Source organism: Anguilla rostrata, chromosome 6 (assembly GCF_018555375.3).
Source record: "Anguilla rostrata isolate EN2019 chromosome 6, ASM1855537v3, whole genome shotgun sequence".
NCBI classification, from domain to species: Eukaryota; Metazoa; Chordata; class Actinopteri; order Anguilliformes; family Anguillidae; genus Anguilla; species Anguilla rostrata.
In genome coordinates, this window is record NC_057938.1 from 9,975,813 (window position 1) to 9,996,220 (window position 20,408).

At 44.3% G+C, this 20,408-nt stretch overlaps 1 protein-coding gene across 1 annotated transcript in view; it reads right to left on the reverse strand.

The window, feature by feature from the left end:
- Positions 1-15,686, reverse strand: part of clstn2a (calsyntenin 2a) — a 132,286-nt gene extending 116,600 nt beyond the window's left edge. Inside the window, exon 1 of the mRNA XM_064338252.1 lies at positions 15,392-15,686. Within this exon, the coding sequence (XP_064194322.1) occupies positions 15,392-15,458 (67 nt within the window). The 5' untranslated portion in view covers positions 15,459-15,686. The remainder of the gene's footprint in view (positions 1-15,391) is intronic.
- Positions 15,687-20,408: the final 4,722 nt, after the last annotated feature.

A 20,408-nucleotide genomic window follows, 5' to 3' on the forward strand; every position in this document is an offset into this window, starting at 1 on the left:
AAGCACTATATTGTCATATACATGCACATATGTATGCACACATACACACATATTAATATGCTCCACCTGTGGCCAGAACCTGGAAAACTACTTACAGTATAAAGAGATTTCAACAGCAAGGCAAGCGGTGCCCAATGACTTCAGACAAGGCATCAGACTGGATTCCCATCAAACCGGCCCACTTCCGCTTCATTCATTAATTCTATTACAAAAGGCCTCCCTCAGCGGACAAGTAAAAGGCTGAGAAACATTTTGGCTGACAGGGACTCACATTAATGTCCGACAGGCCTGTCCGCCCCCAAAGATCCGGCAGAAGGCCGTCGTGGCCCTCCAGCAATGGGGAAATGGAGAAGGCCATTGGCCTGTCACCCTGGATTGCCTGTAACCTCTGGACTGGGCCAAAGTTCCTGTAACACCCATGCCCTACATGGCCAAAAGTATGTGGACACCTGACATCCAACATCTAATCCAAAATTATGGGCATTAATTTGGGAGCTGGTCCACCCTTCGCTGCTCATTTATACTAGATGATGGAGCATTGCTGCAGGAATTTTCTTCCATTCAGCCAGAAGAGCATTAGTGAGGTCGGGTATTGATCGGGTGATTAGGCCTGGCTCGCAGTTGGTGTTCCAATTGATCTCAAAGGTGTTGGATGAGGGCTCTGTGCAGGCTACACCGTTATTTAAGATTTAAGCATTAAGATTTGCCTTCACTGGAACTAAGGGGCCTAGCCCCAACCATGAAAAACAGCCCCCGACCAAAGGGTGTCCAGATACTTTTGGTCATATAGTGTATCACAATGAATCAGAGTATGGTGCACATACGAACAATGTGTGGACTATGTATCATATGGATCAACTATGGATCATATATCGACCGTGTATTGAACATGCACGAACAATGTATGGATGATGCACAGATCATATGCAGACCATGGTGAAAATATTTCTCTCAACAGGAGAGGCTAGTGCAGATTACCAGGACCTCCCTCCAGGCTTCAGAATGATTCACTTCAGGACGCAGTTCTTAACGTGCGAAACCCCTTGCGTTTACAAAAGATGACCCAGGGGCAAAAGAAAAGGAGCAGCAAAACGAGTGCACGTCTGCGTATTTATTTATTTACTCGCTCCACACACAAAGTCAGAGTCGAGATGACAGCCTCTTTCTGCAGCACAGCTGCGCAACATTGTCGGGCAGGATGGCGGGCGGCCTTGTTAGCTCGATTTACGACCCGCGATCGACCGGCCCGAACCTGCCGGAGACACCGAGAGGGAGACGTCAGAGCCACCGTGGCCGGCGTCTCCTTGCACCCTGAGCTAAGCGTGCCCTTCCAGCTACCAGAACAGCCCTCGCCGGCTCACAAGGCCAAATTAGCCTGTAATAGATTCCAAGAGAGACACAACTATAGAGGCCCATTATAAGGCCCATTACTTTAAATGACATTGAGGTTTTTTAAAAAAAAAGGTCTGCTCGGGGGAAGCTTACAATTCAAAGATGTACACAGCTAACAGATGATAGCTGTAATAGGAGTCATTTGGCAACAATAACAACCCGCTAAATGTGCCACACTGAAGCCTCAATTAAAACAGAGCAATTTTCTCTCTTGTTCCGTAGCAGAGGAAGGCTTCCAACGTTTCAAAGAGATGAGACGCAGCCAAAATTAAAGAATCCTTTTCTTCTCGGCGTGGGCGTGAGTCCTGGGGAATACACTACAGGCTGGCAGCGTTCTAGTTTGGAATGCAGTACCTTTTCCCCGTCAGCAGGGCGGCACTGTTCACATTAACTGCAAACCGGGTTGTTACCCGTCCACATTTCAGCCCCGTTGTGTCCTCTTGAAATCAGAAAAGATCTTTAAAAAAGTAATAAGAATACCGTATCATACTGTATTTATCATACTACTGCCTACTAAAGGTTTACTATTTTCCAGAATTTTAGTAGTAGAATAATTACTTTACAGAAACGTTAAAATTGATACTTGACTACTGAAATCCTGAAATAATTCTGGATATGAATGTTACAGGCACGATTCTGGTAACTAAAATGTTACGCTTGAAAGCGAAGTGATTTTTAAGAAAAAATGGATTCTTCAAGTCCCCAGTCCTGATCTGCTGACTGACAGGAAAAAGAGGAAGTGACATTGTTAAATGTCAGAGTTCAATGGCTTTTTCCTTCAATGCCAGTTCATCTGGTGCCTCTTCAACAACATAACATTTGGAGTGATGTCAGACTTGACACACCATTGTTCACGACATACTGAAAGAAAAATATTACTTTTCGTGACCCATGGTGCCCTGCAGTAATTCAATTTCTCAGCGGCAAAGCCGCCAATCGCATGGAAGATTCACACAGAGACACGTCAGCAGTTATCAATCACTATAGCTACATTAGCCTGAACCCATATGACTTTAGAACACCCATTCCACCTTTCATATTATGTGCTTTATGGAAACAAGAGTTAGTATATAATGTAAGAAAGTTAGACTGTTATAAACTCACTTGGCCATTTCACTTTTGCTCAGTAGATGATTTCCCGAACAGCATATGAAAAATGAGACTCTGCCCAGACTGTTAAAGCAAACAGAAACAGGAGCAATTTGCACATGACTTCCTCCCCACCTTGGCTGCATCAAAAAAAACACACCATTCTCACATGTGAAATCATTGCAGTGCACCACATGCTTGCTTGAATGGTGTGATAGCACTTTAACCCTCCGCTGCACGCGTTATGATAGATCTGTCGTTTAAAAAAAAATGTTTCACGCACTATTTCATTTTTTAGAAGGCAATTTTAGATGCAATGCCATTTCACAACAACATATGACAATGGAAATCATTAAGACAGTTTCATTTTTTTCTATACTCTATATTTTTTCACAGGAAATTCAGTTTATGTTAACTCTTTACCATTAACGTACGCCTGGTTTGCATAGTGTAGCCGATTAGCGCCATTACACTTCCGCTCTTCACGATCTTGCTGCTTCCCGTGGCCTCAGAGCTAAAATGGCCGCCCTGACCCTGGACCATGGGTGCCCACTGCTTTTCTTCTTGGTACTTGGTATTAAAGATGGATTGGGGTTAAGTACCCTTGCACAGACTCCTTCACGCCAAAGGGAGCTCAGGATAAACTATGAGCCATCCCAGCTCACCCACAGCACGCTCACAACTCTGCAACAGCACTAGCTGAGTAATACCCCCACATGGGCCATACCGGATCTTTCCGCCTCACTGACCGAGACTCAAGCCTTGTTCCGCCAAGGGAGGGAGGGGGCACTTTTTAGCATCTAAGTAGCTGCAGGCCTCCATAACCAGGACCGATTCTGCCCCTGTGAGCCATAAAATCGCAGACTGCCGATCCTCTGTTCAGGCCAACAGTCACACGGGCCGGCCCGGCGTTCCATTTATGTCAGCGTTGTTATTTATTCGGCAGGAACGTGGCATGGCGGCGCAAAGCACAACAGCACGCTGTCGCACCGTGCTCTGCATGAGAGGACTACTCCAGACCTACGCAAACTATGAAACACCGCTGAGCTCTCCACCCTGTATTTTGCCAAAGGGAAGGCGACAACATTCACCGAGAAATACAGCAAAAAGAAAAGAAAAAACTCCAAAAAAAAACAGCCACGTACCAGTGGAGCAATCAGAAATCTCTCCTGGTTTCACTAATGCCTCTATTTGTAACAAGGAACAGCGAGCTGAGGCAGACACGTAATTATTACTTGAATGTAAAACATACCCCTGGAGATCTTCTATTAGAGGAAATCACACCGCGACAGGAAAGCAGTTCTCACGGCTCAGGGAACGAACTCATTTGCGCAGTAAACTCTGCAGCCGGGGCTGCACGAGTCCCTTAATGGCGTGACCGGGGAGGGGAGGGACGGGGCGCTGAATGAGACGTAGCCGCTGACGGTTGAGGACCGGAATCCACAGGAAGCGGCCTCCGCTGCGGACGGGACTCAGCGACAGGGTTCCGCTCCAGCGCGCCCCACTACAGGTGCTGCTCTAATGGGTCCCACAGCAGGACAGACTGCGTCTGAGTGAGAGGCCTTCAAATGCACGTGGATACAATGCACGCACACACACACAGACACACACTCACACACACACACACACACACACTCACACACACACACACAGACACACACTCACACACAGACACACACACACACACACACACACACACACACACACACACACACTCTCTCATTTTCTCTAAAACACAGGCACACACACTCACACATACACTCTCTCTCTCTATCACAGGCACACACACCCACACACAAAGACACACACCCTCAATCTTGCTCTGTCTTTCTAAAACACACACTCTAAAACACATGCACACACACACACAAACAAATTACAGTCTTGTACACTAGAGGGGATGCATAAACAAATGCACTGTAAATAGGCCACATTGTTCCCATGGCATTTAAAAGAGATGAAACTGGTACATGTGTAATTTCCACACAAACAGCTAGGGGGCAGTGATGGTAATTTTAAATGTCACCTATGCCCAAACCTCCACCTATTCCAGCAGTGATAAGGCTCTTCAAAGACAAAAATAAAGCAGAATCTGACAGGCGCCAGAGCGTCTTGCGCGCGTTAGGCGGGTTTAGGCGAGGTGCGGTAGAGCTCAGCGCGGGCCCCCTGTTTTGGCAGGTGACCCAGAGCACACAGACACAGACACAGGGGCTAGGACCCCCAGCTGGAACACCCAAATAATTACCACTCAAGGGTACCTTGCTGCCTACCTCCCAGCTTCCCTGTCATCTGCTGCCTCTCACTCCACCATACACACACGTGGGGAAAAATATTCTTTATCTCTCCCTCCCTCCCTCTCTCTCTCTCTCTCTCTCTCCCACACACACACCTGCCTACCTGCATTGATTCCATGTACAGTTGGAAAGGGCAGTGCAGTGATTAAGCTCTCGATTAGAAGAGGCTCTAAAGCAGAAGTGACAGAATCACTGAGGTATGCACTAGCCAGGAGGTGTTGCATTTTCTGTGGTAGCGAATAACATATAATCACAGACACACACAATGAGACCTGTTTCTCTGGCACACAAAGTGTAGGCCATGCTTTCATGCTGTCCTAAAAAGAAAAAAGGGAGACAGACAGACAAACAGTCAAACAGGCAGGCAGTCAGACAGAGAGGTTCCAAATGCAATTAAATATGTCTCTTTTTTAGCAAGCTAATTCTGTGCACATAATGACAGAAAACAAGAAACAATTAATCACTCTGCAAAAATTTGTCTGGGCTTGAGTGGGTTTGCTAAACAGTAGGTTACATTAAAGTCATGACTGTATGTTATTGACCGGACTGGGGTCTGGACTGAACTAGATCTTATTGTACGTTAAACAAGCTGATCCAAAGTTTGTATAACAAGTCTGTTCTGTATCTAAGCTGTACAAAGTTTAATTCTATTTGTCTTCCAATTGTATATGGTACATGGGTGTGATTTTTCTTTACCCAGAAAAAGAGTCACGAATGCGCACTGAGGATCAGCCATCTTGTAGCTTTCTCTACTTCCAGGCTAATCTCAGATATCAGCAGAGGACACACCCACACATTACACTAAAATAAGGCCACACCAACCCAGCTATATTTAAATAAGTGCACATCTATACTACAATAATTTCACACCCACGCAATACACTAAAATAATGATACACCTACCCAGCTACATTAAAACAAGGACCCATCTACACATTTACTCTAAAATAAGGACATACCCAACAAGCCACACTGCAACATGGACACACCCTCACATCTCCATAGCTGCACTATTGCAGATGTGCACAGCTACACACCCGACAGCAGCTACACAACAGAAAAGGCACACTTAAAAAAAAACTACGGCACACAGATGAAAACATATTCATACACAACTGCACCGCAGCATTCGCACAATTTCACTGCAGTACTGTGATTATGCCAATCACGGGAACGCAAACCAGAACAAGCAGATAGCCCTGAATAGGATGTCACAGGAAAGTCGTGACGTGCGGTATGTGAGGCACAGGATCACGTGGTCGTGGGACATACAGTATATCACAGATACACATGAGTAAGGGCCCCCACCCAACATAACTCAGACACACTGGGGGACTGAAGGATTTGTGAGAGTTTACTGCCACCTTTCAGAAGAGGAAATACTGTCCACCCAAATCACAGGTTTCACTGCTCAGTACATAAGGCTCCCTTAGCCTCACCTAAAAAGTGCAGGGTGGGGCTTTCTCCCCTCCGGCCCCCAATATACAGGGATCAGTAAGAGCACCCAGCCACCTGGCCACACATCGAGAATCATCATTCCAAATCAAAACATAGCACAAAAATAAAAATAAATAAAAATAGCGAAAATGAAAATGATCATAAAAATTATGAAGAGCACCAAAACGACTGGCAGCTATTTCGCTTCGAAAGTCGTGCCGCAAATACGGAAATGGTCTGATAAAAGAGGAGGGGGGGGGAGGGGGGCATTATAAAAGATCCATTTAAGCCCGACAGAAAGTGTCACTGCAGGGGGCGTGAGGGAATATGGTGCCGGGTCTTGGACGTGATGGAGAAAATGAACGCTCAGTTCAGAGCGACAGGCTTTTATCCTTCTCTCCCCCGGAGTCTCGCCCCGAGCGGGAGGCCCGCTCCAGCGAGTCGGGCGGTACCGCTCGCGGCGCGCGACCGCGCGAGAGAGGCGCCGCCGCCGCCGCCGCGCCTCGCCGACTCCTCCGGCCCTCTCTCCGCTCTTTCATCCGGCTGCCTTTCCGCCGTGATTCTGCTTCTTACGGTCCCTGTGGCAACCGCTGGCAGTATCACAGGCTATTAATTTTGCATCAGGTAATGTTGGCCAGTTTATATTCACATGGCAGAAGGCGCCATCTTACATTTTTCTGCGTGCGCAATCGAGATGACTGAGGGATGGAAATGGCTTTTTTTTCTGGTTGGCGTGTATTTTTCTGAGGGATACATTTGTGCACACACACACACACACACACACACACACACACGTTCTACATGCAGATATGCTTGGACACAAGCTTTAACAAACATGGAAATTGGTTGCAAGACTATATCGGCTCTCTTTCTGAAAGTAAGCATGGTGAGAGAGAGAGAGAGTGAAGAGAGAGAGAGAGACAGAGAGAGAAAGAGAAACAGAAAAAGAGAGAGGAGCGGCGCAGACAGAATCAGTGGAGTCCCCTCAGGAGGTTTTCCCCTGAGTTGAAGAGAGAGAGAGAGCAGAATGATGCAGCTGTGTTGGTCTCCAAAGCGCACCTGCAGCCTGTGCTACCTTCATTGTCCAGCGCGCAGGCGTGAAAGAAAACAAGCGGGATTTACATAACATTTACATTCATGAAAAACACAAACACTACTTGATTCCGAATGCCAGCAGTGAGCAGGAAGTCCTGGGTACAAAACTCTGCATGTGGCCTTTCAGCATTTCTACAGCATCTGTGGCTGGATCCGCATTACCCCGACGCAAACCACACTCCGCCCGTTTGCCGCAGTTAAGAGGTGAGCTTTCAGACGTTGAAAGACGGCACTACCTTAATGAGCCTGGGAAGCAGCGGTCGGCCTCTCCAACAGCTAAAGCCAATTTCCATACTAAAATGCTGAAATGTGTTGTTTTTGCTGATCGGTGGAGGGGGGAGTGGAGAGAAAATCACCTGGCCATTGTTCAGGGCCCTTTGTCCAGAGAGACTTGCAGTTTTGCAAATTCTGTAACCCATTTACACAGCAGGGCCTTTTTTTTGGAACAACCGCACTGAAGAACGCAAGGCAAAAGAGCTTAGCTGCCCAAACTTTGCGGCTGGGAGTATTTCAAACCATGAGTATTTCGGGACCACAGGTTTAAAAAAAAGCACAAAGAAAAGCGAGAACCTACATAAATGGAGCAAGGGTTCAGGTTTTTTGAGTTAAGTTTTCTGAACAAAGCTGCAGCAGGCCATCCACTGATTGTACCGATAACCAATCCCAGCACTCTGCTTGTCTCCAGCCAATTGGAACACGGAATGGGAAGCTAAATAGTCAACATTCGTCACTTTTAACTGTTTGCTGCTATTCTCACTAAAACCTCTTTCCTTCTGATTGATCATTCTGGCTTTGCCCTAATGTGGGGTGTCAGGAACCCCATCCCCTGCCTCCTGCCTCCTGCCTCCTGTCCCCAGCCTGGTAAACGGGGCTGTCAGCTCTGCGCTCCTCCCAACTCTGGTCAGCATTCTTTCCCTCAGAGCTAATAGCGCCGTCCATGCTAGCCTACCACCAAATGTATGCTGAGCATTTGCCCCCCACCCCCATCCCCTGCCCCCTTATGAATACTCACAGTCGGGACAGCGAATCAGAGCACATTTGGCCTCGGCAACTGCAGCGCAGACAGAACCGCTCGCGCTAAACAGGCCGAGTAATCGTGCGGCGCGCGGAATATCTGCGCCTCCGGACGCATCCGCCAGGCGATCGGCGCGTTTCCCTCCGACAGAGCCAGGACGCGGGGCCCCTAAATCTAATTTTACGCCAGCCTGCACACCATTGTTTACCGTTTCTGCATAATTGCTCGCAATGTTAATTGTTTGTTTCCGACGCGATTAGATTCTGAATACACAAGCTGATGAGCCGACATGATAGCACTGACCCCTGCGAGCGTTCGGGTGGCGGGGCACGGTGACCAGAAGCTGCAGCGTGGGAAGGGTTCAGCGGAGAAATAGAGACCTGCAGAACCGCTATCTGATCTCCCCTCCTACTTAATGCTGTTAATGTGGCTTTATCGCAGGGTATTATCGATGTTTAATATGCTATGGTGAGAAATGATTTTTTTGCTGCGGGCCTACATTGCTGTGCAATCCGGTGGATCTGCACCTGGGGGAACGCTGATATTTAACAAAAACACAAAATATAAGAAGTTATTCATTTTGCATCCAAAATTGATAGAACTGTTCCAACTGGCTCCAAAATAAGACGCTTTAAGTTAAGTTTAGGAAAATGAGAAATCACATGAACAGAAAGCACTGGGTACAACTTATCCTTTTACACACGGACACACGCACACACATAGACAGACACACACAAGCACACGCACACACACACACACATAGACAGACACACACATGCAGGTACACACACACACACACAAACACATACTCACACATGCGCAAAACCCTATCTGCCTTTAACCACTTGCGAAACAGAAGTCAGCAAAAAAACGTCTCGCACTGCTAATTAGCACAAACATTCAAGGACGGTGTGCCTGAGACCCCTTTCCCTCCCCAACGGGCAGCCAGGGCGCTTTAATTGAGTCTGAGTTACAACAAAGTCTGCTCTGCAGGCAGGATAGGGCCCAGGCTTTGGATCAAGCTCGGCCTTTAGCCGCATGAGCCGCTGAGGGTTGTACACTTAACCCCAGGCTGGTCATTATGGCACTGTGGGCTGTGCTCACCACGAACTGCCCATTATGGCACTGTGGGCTGTGCTCACCACAGACTGGCTATTATGATACTGTGGGCTGTACTTTCCATAGACTTGTTATTATGAAACCACGGGCTGTACTTACCACGAATTATCTATAACATTGTGGAATGTACTGACCCTAGACAGTCCATAATGGCATTGTAAGCCGTACTCTTTGCAGATGGGCAATTATCACACTGAGTACTTACAGTACCTGAGAAAGGCCATTTTGACCCTGTGGGCTGTACTTAACAATGTGGGGTGTACTTACCCTAGACCGGCTATTATGACAATGTGCGCTGTACTTACCCTCGAAAGGCCATTATGACAATGTGGGGTGTACTTACCCTAGACCGGCTATTATGACAATGTGCGCTGTACTTACCCTAGAAAGGCCATTATGACGATGTGGGCTGTACTTACCCTAGAAAGGCCATTATGACAATGTGGGCTGTACTTGCCCTAGAAAGGCCATTATGACTCCATGGGCAGCTCTTACCGCAGATGGCCTATTATGGCACAGTGGAACACACACTTACCCCAGGTTTATTTGTGCCATGCTAGCTCCGCTGCAGCGAGTGTGCAAGTCCTGCTGAACGGCCATGATCATTACTGCACACCAGCGGAGGATTAAAAGCTTTTAAAAAAGATATCTTATAACCGAGACCTGTAAACCAATCCCTGCTCTCAGCCCATCCTGCTTGGTCAACAAGCGAGACTGTTATCTGATCAATCCATACCCGTTGCAAGGTAATTCCCTCTCGATTAATTGTCATCTCTCGTGTGGTAGTTTTTTTATGTTTATGAGGTGTTATAGAACATAAATGATGAGAGTTTAATTTCAAAACTCAATTAAATAATCATTATGCGGTCAACACTTACGATAACCTAAAGTGGTAAATCATCCATAATGCAAAAGCTTTGAATGCAAAGTTCAATAAAGGCTAGTGAATTGTTTCCATGGGGAATTAAAATATCTACGTCAATTAAATAATAGTGGTCATAGTTAAAGAGTGCTAAATCTACAAATATGATCATGTAGTCTGTGTATGTAGGCAAATGTACCACAATTTCATGTTAATAAGAAAATAATTCTATGACTAGACAACTGAGAGAAAGGGAATTTGCTGCCAACTGGAATGCATTATGGAGCCAATTATTTGCTTGATTGGTAATCAGTTTTCCCTCACATTTTTTGGCTAGTCTCGAGATGGCAAAATCATTGCCGGAATGTCACTACATCTGTCCATCATTTGCGATTATGCAGTCATTCAAATGAACCATGCACTGCCAATCGTCAAACCCATCCAGTCATCCACCCATCCACCCACCCATCCACTCATCTAAAGTAGACCATCCCTCAGTTAGCCGACTTGAGTTAGCATATAGAACAGGCATGAAGAACAGGTGAAAAACAGATTAGCCTCGCCCAGGGCTGCACAACTCTGTTCCTGGCAATATACTGTACTTTAGCTGTTCAATTCAACCTTAATTTGGCACGACCAATTCTACTAATTAGCAGCACACTCAGACTTCCAGCTGTTGAATGAGATGTGCTTTGTTAGGGTTGGACGGTAGATCTCCAGGAACGGGGTTGGGTAGCCTTGGCCGAGCCAATCCAAGAGCTCCAGATTGGCTCAGTTAGAAAAAAACCGCTCACCAGGAGTACAGGGTGTGTCATGCAGCCTGGATATAAACTAGTTTGAGTCTGGGCTACGGTTTTAGCCAACCATGGCCGGGCCTCCGATGCGGCAGGAAGTACCTCCATCCCACAGACGTAGGGTGGAATTACCTCAGCCAGCCTCCCTCAGATTACCGCTGCACTAGTGCCCCTCAACCACTCATCAGCTGCCTACAGACTAGCACTTGACTCTAGCCCTAGCTCTCTCGCTGTACTTTGATTCCCGTGGGGTATAAAATAGTCCCAGTCTGGTGGGCGAGAGTATGGAGGAGCGCACACGCCACAGCTGCGGCGGCTAGCTAAGCAGGTGCGGGCGGCACAGCTGTGATGTTAGCGCATAGTACAATCTGCTATTCCACTGCGGCGGGGAAATAGCCAAAAGAGCTACGAGCCTGTTTACTCTGCCCACTCTTTCTCCACCAAGAGGCAGTAATTAGAAGAAGGTATCAGTGAACAGCTGGCGGCGGTCTGCCGGGAGCCGAAACACCTTTCCACCCACAGACCACCACGCCGTCCTGAGCGTCCACCTCGGGAAAAGATGGTCAGGTCCAATGGCATGCCTGCCCTACTGATGCTCTGGACTCCCTGGGTTCCTGGGCGCGGAAGCTAGCACCAGGTGTTACAATGTTTCACAGAGCCTTCCTAGCACCTCTTCCCTAGGGGCAGCAGCCTCTGCTAAGTGTGACATGAGCCTTCTGGATACACCAGTAAAAAAAGGCCCTAGTTCAGGTTAGCGTTGATTTCGGGGCCACAGACTGGAATGCGCTGAACACCTGGTTATCTGTGGCACAGTGGCACCTGCACAAGCCCCCTAGACCTATCTAGGGATTGGACCCCACTGCACAAATCTGTGGAGCACTAGCACTACCATAGTTGGATGTGAAAACTGAATACACAGCAATATTCCAATATAAAATAAATAAAGGTCAGAAAATATATTACAACACATAAATGTAATGGGAAATGTACAAATAATTGTGAATGAAAAATATGGCGCTATATATTTTTTAAAGTACACTGCTGTGATGTATTTATCATTATACGTTCCCAAAAGTCCACATATTTATGTTACATTCCAGTATATCCCGTTTCTGTAAGGGCACAGAGAAAGTTGAAAGCATATGGGTCTTGCTGGGGTGTGTTAACTTCCTTATGAGGCATAGCAACATTGAGAGGCCATTTGGGGTTTCATTAGAGCTGCAGCTGAAATACACCGGTGTTGCAGACGGGAAGAGGAGGTAACTTTGTATGACCACCTTTGGCGGCAGACGGGGTCACAGTTATGGGCAGCAGTACAATTTCCCTGTAGCGTATTAGCTACTCTTTCCTTATCCACGGCTCACACCGGCCTTCAAGATGCACGCTGGTTAATTAACAGTGAATGGCAAGACTCCAGCAAACACTAGAGACAAAAGCGGAGATGCCAGAAGGAGGGGGTTACACTGGTCTTCAATGGCTGGATTTTCCACTCTCTGCCATCTGCTCCCAACACGACACCAGCGAAATGAAAGACCCACATTTCCCAGACACTGGCTTTCCGAGTCACGGCACGAAGGTCCTGAGTTATGGAGCTGGTCTGTTCCCACACCGAGGATTTATGCTCCACTCTGATACTCCAAGTCTTTTTCTGAAACAGCCGACATAAATCTGTCGCTGCTTTTTCCCTCCTCTTTTATTTGCAGAAACTGTCTTTTCTCTTTCCTTCCCCCCCTCTCGCCCTCCCTCTCTCTCTCTCGTTCCTGTTGAGGTTTTTGAACAACAGCAGGACATACAGTATGGTATCAGAAGCAAGGAGGAGTCTCACGGGATTCTCCAGTGCTGTGTCGAAACAGAGCCTCTTCTTCTGTGTTCATTATCTAACCGCTACTGCCCGGCTAACGCACAATAGCAACCAAACAAAGTTGCTATGATACTGTGGCAATGTTATCTCATTGCGACAAGGTTCCAGTAATAACAGGAAAGCTGATAAGCACGCCCGTCACACACTGCCCACATTCAGCCACTACGCTACACTACACAATTGCCAGATGCCAGGGACACTGGCAGCACATCCCCCTTTTTTAAAAATACAAAAGCATGTAATCACCATTCTTCACTGATGGTATCTGCATACCTCCCTAACCCGTGCCTGTCGCACCAAATACAAAAAGAAATAGAAGCAATTTTCGGGAAGCAATTTGTTGCATTCAGTCAACCACTGCATTAAATACACACATTTTGTTTACTTATTCATTTATTCAAATTTATTGATGTGCTTCTATGTTTATACTCTTTCATATGAATTAAACCCATTAAACACTTGGGGGGTGGGGGGGTGGGGAGGGGGGGGGGTAGCAGCTCTTTATTAATTTATCAAAATATGCTAAAATATTCCTTTCTAACATCAAGGATATGTTTACATTTGTGTCACACGTATTTATATAACATAACGCATAATATATGTAAAATGTAGTGTATAAATGACATACTGTATGTATTAATGTCACCCCTATATACGGAAATGGGCTTGTAATAGGTAATGCAATGTATTCATGAAAACCTGCATACATAGTAACTATTTTATAATATAGCCTATATCTAATTCGACAAAACATGCAAAGCAGCAAAATGATCTCTTCTTGCGCATGTGCTAAAATGGTTCAATTTTGAACATCTGCCTATATGTATCCCAACATATTTCAATTTCATATTTAATCATATTGAGCTATCATACTTTTTATGGCTCATATAATGGTTCATGATTTATAATAATATACAGTGCAATGTAGGGATCCAGACCACCTGCTCATGGTGACAAATTGCCATCACGAGCGCCTCACCCTCAAACGCATAGGCTACTTCTACCACTACCTTCACCTATATAGAAACATGATTAACATTAAATACACGCCAGTAAACAGATGTTACCAGAGAAATTCGGGGTTGAAGGAAATCTTAAAGTAATAGTGGTACTGACTGTAGTGTTTTTATTTGCAGTAACCACATATGACCCGTTTCTGAAGGAGTTTACTCTAATTCCGCTTGAACAAACCCAAATGAACATAAATAGGAATTTAAATTAGAATAGACAGATATTGACAACAGTGTGTTTAATGCTCTCCCGAGTCTTGTGGGACTTAATTACATAGTAGAACTTTGAGCTGTGGTTTCCCTGAATCCTCGCCGTGTGGGTGATTTTGTTTTCTTTGAAGTGGGAGAAGAGGTTGACAAAAAAAGATAATTTGCCCCGATTCAGTCTCTGCTACCATATCCTCCAGTTCCAACTATAGGAAGTCTCTCGACATACAATGTTAACAGTCAGGTAACGGTTGTAAATTTCGCTCTTTTTTCTAACAGAAAACATTTTTGCATTTCCCGCAGCGCACAGGTAATTGGTTTCGTGGATCATTTACACTCACAGTTTGAGAGCCTGTTTGAGATTTACCGATTAGCCTTTATCGATCTCCTAAGAACAAAGTGAAAGTGCGCAGAATGCCAAAACGTGCTGTCGCTATCGCAGAAGTTTGGATGGGGCAGGTAATACATTGATTAGTTCACGTCTAAGCTTAAACTCGTAAACTCTAAGGTATATGATCAGAAATATGTGATTAGAATATTCTTAACTGAAAATTCAAATGGTGACAATGGAGTTCTAGAACACTGACTTAAATTTTTGAAAAACATTCCAAAAAGCCCACTCTTCAAAGGGTTAACGGAAAACGAAAGCAGCTTTTTCACTCCAAAGTCTCATCCTTGAACACTGTGGGAAAATTAATAACGTGGACTATGGCATCATCTGAATCCCACAGCCTCGCCGCACGATGTTAATTTTTCCTGCAGATTATTACACGAGATCGAGGTATCAGTCTCTCACTGAGCTAAACGCTTTCCTCCACCAGTCCAATGTATTAATTTCCTATGTGTGCTATATCGTTGACAACTGCTAACAATAGCAAACGACCTTAGAGAGACACCGGTCCAATGCACACTAAACAAACGCCCAAAACTTATATTGATGTTGTCATTGAATGACCAAAGCCCAAGAAACATCACAGTTAGCCGTCCCTCTACCTCAATAGTGGAACAAGACTTAAACAGTCATCATTCTAAAAATAAGACAAGATCATCTTTGTCGACATGTGCAATTGAGGTCAATTGCTGTTAACTCAGTTGTTCAGTAGAGACAGTCTACGACGAGCGCTCTCGCCTTCACCACCTTTTCCAGGTAAGCCACTGATTTGACGTCTGTGTCCCTTCGGAATTACTGTTGCTACGGGCAGTTAGCTTTACTCACCTTTTCCAACGAGGTTGCCGCACCGTCCCAACGCCACAAAAATAAGCGCCAAGGATATTCTTAGCATCTTCTCGAATTTTAAGAGACAATTCAATCAGTGCACGATGACCTCTCTCTCTCAACGAGTCTGTCTGTTTGTCTCTCCGTCGAAGCTTTGCAATGTCTTAAAGTTGTACACGAAGAGGAAAAAGCTGACGTGAAATGTGTAAGAACGGGGACACACGGACGCAGGGCAGGGCAGTGGCAAGCGGCGCAGATCGTAACTGCTAGGTACTCTCCGAGATCTGGTAGGACGAGAGCGCAGAATAGCGCACCCCGGGACTAGGCTGTTACGTCACTGGAAACGGAGTCATTAATATTAATCTTAAGTGCGTTTTTTCTTTTTTTCTTGCGCTCCCTCTTTCTGCCGGCTCTCTGAGGTTAGAAGAGAATATTTTTCTGATATTAACAGTTTTAACCCATATAGAGAGACAGGACGATTTTTCATTTCATAATAAAATTATTCTTTACACTGATGTGTTAAAGATTTTACCTTGGTTCCCTGCTTTTCGCAAATGTTTTGCAGCTTATTATTATTATTGTTGTTGTTGTTGTTGTTGTTGTTGTTGTTGTTCATGATACTTTTATATCAATTGCTCAGTGAATCTGGCTGCATGTAACATGCAACATATCCCAACACATTTCACAATTAAGTAACCTTTCTTGGGGTGATACTGAATGTGCATGTAAGAGCAAAATTATTCCTGTTGCCACATCACAGATAGTCCAAATGTTCCCCATGATAAAGGCACACACAATTACAAAGTCTGATCCTAATCCAAAACGTTGGTGCATGGAAAATAAAATCCTAAATCTTCTGCAGCTTGCCATTTTTAATTACACTCTCTCAAACATGTCCTCCACAGGAGAGGTTTCCTTCCTGTTTGATGTTGTCCATTTTCTGCGGTTTGTAAATTAACTGCCTCTGTTATCGCTGGGTGCATGTGTTCTATTGTGGAAAATTGCACCTGGTGAATTTTCCATTCCTTTCACTCCTGGAGGCATTGCATCATGCAGGTAAGTAAATAAGGAAAGGGCCTCCCCTGAGACTGTGGGGCAGGGAGTGATGCTAATTGTATAATTATTGCTCACTGATGTAATGATAATTAAGCGCTTGCTTATAATACACAGTCAACCTCTGTGTGTGTTTGTGTGTGTGGGGGTGAAAGACCAGGGATTCTGTTTAATTTGTATTCACATTGCTATCGATGATCTAAAACTCACCAGTTTTTATTCATGTGAATTTGTTCTACACGCCTGACTCCTTTATCTGGCTGTTCTAGCATACAGTACAATGGGTTCTCAGAGCCACAGTAACAAATTACCAGTGCCCACCTCACACAGATGTTTTATTTTAATTTTTAAATTTTTTTTTTTTTTTTTTGGGGGTGTTATATTTCAGTGTATTCTATTTTCTTAAGGGAAGCCCCTCACCAGAATTTGAACTTATGCATACCTTTCCGAACAAAAATTATCCATCTTAATCAAAGCCATTCATGTACGTCATTCCTTATATTGTGTAATATCCTGTATATATATATATATATATATATATATATATATATATACATAACTGACTGTGCATTATCAGCACACTTGTAATATACTTCTGATCATAGGTATATCCCTTGCTAACACTTGGTGTATCATTACCACTGTATGCTAGTGTTACTGGAACATGTCCAGATGGTTGTGAGAGTGTGGTGTTTGCTGGGGAGTGCACTGTTTGACCAGTGAAGAGCACAGAAGCAGTGGTTTGGAAGCCTTTATGCTTGACTCCCCCAGATTGTTTAAGGTAAAAAGGGAAGGAGAGGGATTGCCTCTGAATATTTTATGGCCGACATGGTTATCTTCACATGTCTGGAATAGCAAATGAGCAACTCTCCCCCAAAACGAAACTGTTAAAAGACAACCTGCAGCACGAGGTTCACTCCTTTTTATTTCTTTGGTTTTCTGAGTAATGTTTAAATCAACATGAATAAATAAGATGTTTTAATTATTGATGGCATGTATCGTACACTTTACATCAGAGGGTTGAGATGGAGGCAAAAAATAAACATCAATGTGATCAAAGTTTCTTCATTTTATTCCTCTTTTTCTTCACCATCTTTCATGTGATAACAGCTGTTGCCTGGCCATAGTGCTGAGTTAAAATAAGATGTCAGGTCTTCACTCGTCACTCTTTTTGCAAGCAACCAAGTGTAAATGAGGGCATTATTAACAAACACCTCATAGCTATTGTGTTTTTGGATTTAGACATTTCCTCACCATCGCAATTTACTTCTGGCATCTATTACAGAAGAATACACAATTTCATGTCAGCCAGAAAGTGGATGAATATTTTTATTTTAAGGTTGAATGTTGAATATTTTAAGGTGAACATTTTAAGGAAACCTGTACCAATGGATTTCAGATACCCATATAATGATTTGTAGCAATTTATTCTCTCTCTCTCTGTCTCACATTCACTCTCTCTCTCTTTCTCTCTCCTCCCCTCTCTCTCACTCCTTTCATTAAGTGTCAACCTCCAGGGAAGCCTGGGGAAGTTTCAATAATGCCTTTAGACAATCCCCCCTTCAAAAAAAATGAGAAGTTTGAAATTCCATGTTATTTTCTAGTCCTAATCCTAAATTCTTAAAGGTAAAATGCCTGTAGCACACATGGATTAGAGAAGTCCACTTATTCATTTTAATGTCATTCCATCATTCGTTCTGCATTAAACCTTTTCAGACTATTTGTTTAGTCTGTCTGCTTTGTCACTGTTGGTTTGCAGGGGAATATCAGATAGAAACCGACTATAGATACTATGACTGCTGGCTTTGCTCCAGGGCAGCTGTCAGGAAACTAAACCTCTGATCAGCAGGTTGCAAGTTTTAATCCCATATGGTATATTGTGCATTGTTTCACTGTGCATTGGTTCATTGACAGTTATCTTGCATTATTGGTAATGCATGAAGGATGTTTAAATAAAAGACTATGTAATCAAATGGAATGCAGTAATAAAATGACTAAAATGCTAATAAGAACTTTTTTTTTGTCGTACTGGGCAGTAATGTGCCAACACTAATCTGTAATGCCCATTATGAGCTCTATAAATAATTGATCCAGATTCTATTTAAGGTCTCAAGAGCACAAATGGCAAGGCTCCGCCTCTCAATGATCTTTTCAATTCACAGACATTGGCTTGTTACTTCTCCCCTGCACCCTCTTTACACTGGCAATGATTTTCCTCACAGTTCAGTTTTAATTTCTAGTTTCTCTCTGCCCTTTTCCTGAGAGTTAAATGAAGAGGCTAACCAGTGACCTGTGTGCTTTCTTTTCAGTTCCACAGCTTCAGAACCTTGGAGAGCGCCCTACGGCAGTTACACTGACTCACTGACTACATCTCCCTGCAGGCTATAGTAAGACTATAGCAGTGATGCTCTTTTTAAAATAAAAAAAATGTACACATGCTCAGATATAGACTCTGCTTAGCACAGCGATTCCCAAACTGGCCTTCATGAGAGGGGTTGATGTGGGTCATGAGAACCATGTAAAAATAATACTACTTTATATTTTCTTTTTTTGTATGATTTCATTTTCGTTTCATTATAAACTACTTTATATTTTCAATGGGGTTCACACCAGTAAAAAGAAGCATGTTGAAAAACAAAATCATACAGGTATAGTAGATGCATATTGTGTGTGTGTGTGTGTGTGTGTGTGTGTGTGTGTGTGTGTGTGTGTGTGTAAAACTGTTTGAGGGTCAGTGAGAAGGAATCAGAAGAAAGGAGGGCAGAAGACATTGAGAGCAACAGCAAACATATGGTAACTACTGAACCATTTAAAAGGTATTTAGTGTTTAAATTTATGCATCAAAATAACCTGTACATGCAGCAAACCAGGACTGGCCAGGGGGGGTCTAGACAGATGGGGCCCTAGGAAATCACTAATGTCGCCTATGCCTGGGTCTTTGGTGGCTCACATCTTTATTCAGCTCTGTGTTTCAGTGTAAAAACGCACCCCACCGTCTGGAAACAAATCCTGATCATGTATATTTATTTGCAGTACTTCCAAAATTAGGATGTTTTATTTCTTTGGGTTGCCCTTGTCCAATTCTGCCAGTCAATCAAGTGCTCTGACATAACATCCCTGATGGATTACGCAGTGAAAAGCTTGCATCGTAGAAGTGTGCGTGTCTGCGCTCTCCCAGATTGACAGATGTTGTTTTAGCGATGAGACAGCCTGCAGATACCATTTGGCATTCCAAATAGAGAGAAAAGTTTGATTTGGGATCTAAAAGTGCTTCTTATAAACTCCCAAAATAAGTCAGATGCATATGCCTTGCAATTTCAACAAGAGCAAGATTGCTCTGGGAGAGAAAACATGGATCAATACCAGTGAGAAGTCTAACCTGCGGCGGAGCTCGCCACGGTTCAGCGGTTCGGTAACGACAGAACATGTTAATGTCTGGGTGTCTTCGCAGTCCGAGATGAACCTTACGTAGGCCTATAGGCAGTCATAACCTTGCCTTTGGCAGGCGGGATATTAATTGGTTTCAAAGCGTCTGCTTCCGACCCGTCAATAAGTTAAATAAAGCACTCACCTTGAGAGCCATGATGAAACCACCTCGTATATCTGAAAAGTGATGTGATGCTTTACAACAGAACAGCCTTTTGTCAGGATCATTTGATACTCTGTGAAGAGCTGGACAAGGTCACGATAAAGCCTGTGTACAACCCCCATTGGAAAGCGTCCAGGCATCTTTATTTACTGGCCCTCTTTGGTCCCATTATCACTATTTCAGAAGTGTTCCTGTGACACGTCACTTGGCCATTCTAGTAAGAAAGATGTGTTGTCTGGACAGGTTCTGTGTGTTATATTACATATTTTATTTGCTTAACGGGCGTATCATGTCCATATACCGGGCATCTTACAAATAATGTTATTTTTCGCATTCTATTTACTAGGTAATTTACCTCAACAACTCCAGATAGTA